The following is a 5,681-nucleotide window of genomic DNA, read 5'->3' as shown; positions in this document are numbered from 1 at the left end:
TGTACAAATTATTGAGAATGTATTGTGTTTGTTAATCATTATTGACTCTCAAACAAAAATAATATAAATTAATAATAGATGATGTACTGACATTATAAAAAATTAGATTTTAAACTCTTATCATTTTTAATTTTGTACACACAACTAAATATAGATTACATTCGAGGTTATCCCTTCATTTTATGGATAATGAACTAATCACTTTCGAGGTTATCTCCCCAACAAGTGTAGTTGGTAGGAATTGGGCGTTTGACCTAGTATGACAAATGAGATCATTGAATATCTAATACTGGTAAGCCATGTGGAGAGATAGAAACGTAGGGAAAGTGTACAACTAAGCATTCACATCACAAATTAAAAAAACCTGATCCATTCCCATCATTGGATAAACATTTTTCTGGTCAAGCTTATGCAACAAAGCTTTAACTGGCTAAGAGAAACATACAAAATAAATTATTGCATGAAATGAGCAACAAAAAAGGAAATTCTTACTTTCATTTTTTCCTTACATATTTTTTTCCCATCTTACATCACAAAACAGTGATAATGCATGTAATAAAGGCCTGCCACTTATGGACTTTGACCTGAAAATGCATACACCAAGTGGAATATTTTTAATCAACTATTTACAGCTTATATCCACTCACATGTGAAGCTCTCATAATTTGCATAGCTCACATTTATAGTACTCTAGTTTTTCTGGCTGAATGATTCAATTCCAGTAGTACTATGTTATACATGCAACACAAGTAATACTAAGATTATAGATGCCCATTTCACAGTTCCAAGACAACCTGCTGAAGCTGCAAAAAAAGGAAATTGTTGGTTAAGAAATAATATTTAATAGCCATACATGATGAATGATGCATAGCTTTAAGAACTTCAACAAACATCATGTTCATTGGTTAACCAAATCCTTGCAGAATTTGGATAAAAGGAATTTCCAAAGAACAATTGCATATATGATATGACCAAAAAGGTAGTCAGGTGCACGAGGCTCTCACCTAGTGGGGTCGAGAATGTAGATATACACAGTCTTACCCCATAAGCAATGAGGTTGTTTCTAGAATTTTTATTTTTTCTAATGGATGAAAGAAAAACAATATTAGAAAATAAGAATAGATGTACAAAACCTTACCCAAAAGAGGTTGTTTCCAGAATTTTTATTTTTTAATGGATGAAAAGGAAGTCAGAAAATATGAACCGAAGCAAAACAATAAAGTTGACTGCATGTTTATGAGCTTAGCTAGAAATAGTGCTCTATATGAGAGAAATTTTGGGGGGATGGTTTGAGACAATTTAGAATGTAAAGTTAGGACTTTCCAACTTCACCTTGTTCTGAACCTTTTCATCATAGATGATGAATGGTATCAAAACATCAATATGCAAAAAAAAAACAAACACAAACTTTTGAACAAGTTGTCTCTAAATTATAGTTAACAGTATTAGCACATTGACTTTGAACCAAATAACTATAACTATATAATTAAGAATACTCACATGTAACTACTGGTAATCCGTGAAAATGTGTGTGCGGACGTTCTGCATCCGGTGCATTCTTAGGATTCACAGGAGGGGGCTCAGCATGAGCAAACGCTACATTTGGTAACGGACTCAAAGCAGGAACTGAATGAAAAACATGTACAGGGGGTTCAACCTGTGGTTTTGGTGAGTAAACAGGAAGATGATGGGGTACTGAATGAGAGGCATGTGCTGGGGGTACAACCTTTGCCTTCGGTGAGGCAACGGGAACAAGATAATGTGGACCGATACTAGGGGCAACTGCAGGTGTTTGATGAGTGTGCTTCCCAGCATTATGAGTAGACCTCCTTTTATGCCCCAATTGACAATTAGGAGCCTGAGCTTGAGGACTTTTCCCCGGTGCAGGTGCACTTTTTGTAGCAGCAGGAGAACTTACCACAGGTGAAATTCCACCCTCCCCAATCGAAGGTGCAGGTATAGGAGAAGCTGCGGGAGTTAGATGGGCATCATGGTGACGGTGATGATGATGATGGTGGTGGTGGTGATGGTGTTGTGGTGGATGAGGCAGAGGAGCGGGAGCAGGAGACCGCACAGAGCCACTACCATCACTTCCATGAAGGGAGTGGTTCAAGATGGACGAAAGATGGACCTGCTTTACTCGACCAAATTCAGTGTGATTCAAGCCAAGATTATGAGGTCCCATAATCGTTTGCGCCAGTTGCTTCATCCTCTTTTTTGATGGAGGAACTCCAACTGCAAGTACAACGGTTGACTGAACAACAGTGGGAGCAGCTACTGTTGAACCATCAGAATTTGATAAAATGATTTGCAAGATCTGCAATCCAAACAGCAAACACAATCAAAACTAGGAAGCAACATTTCTTATTTTCATGCTATATTGTTCTTTCAGCTTACATAGTCCAATGCCAAACATGACTCACTTGATACCAATAGATCCCGCAACAGAATCCAATGCTTATACAAGAACTGTGTCATTAACTTTTGACACATAGCATACAATCACAACTGAAAGTTTACCTCAAACGCAGAAGGTGTACAAAATGATTGCAGACGATAAATAAAACAGAAACAAACGGAAGAAGAATTGACAAACCTCGGGGGATCCCAGATGTAATCCAGACTCAAGCTGACTCGTCAGCTCATTGAAATTTAATTGTATTTGATATATGGAGAAATTCAAAGTAAAATTGAATCGTATTTGCACTGTCTGCAGAGGAAACGAGCTCTGATGTGGAATTATAGTAATCCCTCCCTTAAATTTCAGCACTTCAAAAAAAGAGGGCTCACCGAACAAGGACGAAGTTGTAAGCTGGAGATATGATTGGCGTATAACAAGGGACTGAAATGACGCCCTTATCAAACTAATGTCAGTTGAAGACATCTCTGGGTATTTACCATCAGGATCAACCGCAAAGACCACTCTTGTCTTGTTTAACTTCGGTAAGAAATCAAGCGACAAGATGACAACCTAGATTTTTTATTTTAAGGAAAAAAAGGGGAATAACGTCAATAATCAGTAAGTAAATAACAATGAAGAGCAAGAAAGGAAGCTATTAAGACAGGGGTACTTTGGTAAATGGAGCTTCTATCTCATCATAAATTTCCTTTGTGAGCTGCAGCTTGTTGTCTTCTAGCAGAGAGACGGACTTATTAACAATAAAGCTTGCAACAATATCATGACCTAAAAATTAAACATTGTCATTAATTGAAAAGTTTTATAAATTTGGCTTATATCATTAAAAGAGGTTGACTCTTTTGGAAGTTTTTGTCACATTTAAATTCTTTTAATGGTGTGGCAATGCATGATTGAGTGATAGCATAAAAAACTTAGATAATTTGGGGGTCAAATCTTATCCATATAACGACAATTATACATACATAAAAGTATGAGGAAACATCTATAAAGTGTGTTACACTTGGTACTTAATGCAATTTTTTCAGAGAAAGCAAGACGAAAGTAATGATGGGATCCAAATAACATCTAAAAGTTCATCTAGCACACAGATATGATGCAAACTGTATAACTTATCGTTGCCTTTTCCTCCTCCTCCAATCTCCGAAGAAAGAGTCCTCTTATTGTTCTATCGAAGGGTCATCTTTTTCTGAGCACTCGATGGGAAAAGATGTATTGAGTGCAATGACTGCATATTGTGACAGAAATTTGTAATGGATGGAACAACAATGATAGAGCTAATGGCTGGGAATATGGTGCCACACGGCAATGTATATGATATCCAATCCATTTTGCTAGATAAAGCCTAAAGCTGGGATATACTACAACACAAAATGACAATAATGCCAGGAAAAGTGGACACAAGCTAGCTAGTCGAATGAAGTCATAAACACTTCCAAAGCATAAAACCGAAAGAATGTTTTATTCATGTGTGATTAAGAAAGAGAATCTTTTTCTATATTCTATAAGTAGACAATTTGCAATGATGACTGGTTGTTCAAATGCTTCAAAATCATCAAAATGTATATAGCCCTAAGTTCGACCATGTAATATTATAGTTTGTGAATTAACATTGTCAAATTACAATCACCAAATAAAGCAAATAATATAAAAGATTAGAGCTGAAGTGAAACCAAGTCCAGAAATTCCAATGCAGTACAAAAACCATTCTCAAAATGCAAGTCTACAAAGACCAAAATCATCAAGCATTTCATAAATAGACATGAGGAAACTAATAATTTCCTAAATTAAGAAAACAAGATCCAACAAAAAGTTCTAAACCTCTTCTATTAATTAAAAAGTAAACAAAGTTGAGATAATTAAAAGATAAAAAAAAAACCATTAAATGAGAGACTTTAAATACTTAAAAAACCCAAATAAGTAACTTCATAAGCAAATTTATTCATATGAGACTCACTTCATAACCCATTTTAAATGCTCAGATTAAAAAGTTATACAAAGCATTATAAAATCAAAATTTATAAACTATAACAATAGCAATCTCCAAATTTCTCCGCATTTTTCTCAGATGCCCAAAAATCCAGAAACAACCAATTGCAAAACACAAAAACAAAAAAAATCAATTTTTTTAGCTCAAAATAAGAAACAGATCTACACCCACTAAACAATGCCACTACCCACAAACCCCAAAAAAATTATTAAGAAAAAAAACCAAAAAAAACTACCATTGTATATGGAATCACCATGAAGATTCTTCTGATCTGTGAGATGAAGAAAGGGTGGCAACCAAAACAAAGCAGAGAGAAAAACAGCAACAGAGAATAACAACACAAGAATGCATCTGAAACCAACGAGTTTCCGAATCAAAGAACACCGACACTCAGCCACCGCATTCTGCGGCGGATCCTCGCCGGACGGTAAAGGCTGTTGTTCATCTTCAGGCTTTCCCATTGGAAGCAATGCAGAAGGAGAAGAAGAAATGGGTCAGTGTAAATTTTCATTGGGTGCGTTTGGTGCACCCATTTTCAAAAAAAAAAAGTGATTTTTCGAAGTGGGTGTTTAGAATTGAGAGCTTAACTGATTTTGTGTGAAGTTGAAAGAAGAAGAAAATGAGAATATTAATATTTTAGGGTTTGAGGTTAAAAGAAGGAAGGGGGAGAAAAAGAGAGTGAAGTAACTTGTACACCAAAAATGACAATTGCTGTCATTTTCTTTTGGAGAGGATGCTGCTACTGTTTTTTTTACTGAGTTCAATATATTTTCAAAAATCTTCTAAGTGAGTTAGTGCATGTTTGATTTGTTTCTTATTTTGGTTTTATAAGTTTTTTTTTATGAAATAAACATGTTTAAATAAGAATTTTAGTTTATAAAAGACTTATAAGCTAAGAAAAAATTCTGATCTTTACAATGTTGGGTTGTTTTTTTTTTTCATTTTATATTTTTATAAATGCCAACAATGTATTGATCAGTGTTATGAGATTTCGTTATATCTTTAAATAGATTAAATATTAAATGTTCGATTATTATAAGTGATGTTTATTAGAAACAATCACGTATACTAAAATAAATTAATTCTTTATTCATAGTTTATATCAAATACAAGCTCAAAATTTTGTTAATTCCCGATACAAAAGCTCACACCTATGTTGTTGATTATTTTTTAAGGATATTTTTGTGAGTGTAATGGGGTATGTTGGATGAAATCCATTAGAACATATATTTATATAGATAAATTAAGTACCATATCCTTTAAGAATGATAATTA

The 5,681-nt window shown here is 34.4% G+C and overlaps 1 protein-coding gene across 1 annotated transcript; it reads right to left on the bottom strand.

Moving 5' to 3' along the window:
• Positions 357-5,114, bottom strand: LOC109358720. Its single transcript, XM_019603126.1, has 5 exons — positions 4,642-5,114; positions 3,072-3,184; positions 2,597-2,971; positions 1,501-2,317; positions 357-803 (listed from the first exon to the last, which is right to left on the bottom strand). The coding sequence occupies exons 1-5, from the start codon at positions 4,865-4,867 to the stop codon at positions 733-735; spliced, it is 1,602 nt and encodes a 533-aa protein (XP_019458671.1). The 5' UTR covers positions 4,868-5,114; the 3' UTR covers positions 357-732.

This window comes from Lupinus angustifolius, chromosome LG10 (genome assembly GCF_001865875.1).
Source record: "Lupinus angustifolius cultivar Tanjil chromosome LG10, LupAngTanjil_v1.0, whole genome shotgun sequence".
Lineage (NCBI taxonomy): Eukaryota > Viridiplantae > Streptophyta > Magnoliopsida > Fabales > Fabaceae > Lupinus > Lupinus angustifolius.
The sequence above is the reverse complement of the archived record's forward strand: the minus strand, read 5'-3'. Positions and strand labels throughout refer to the sequence as shown.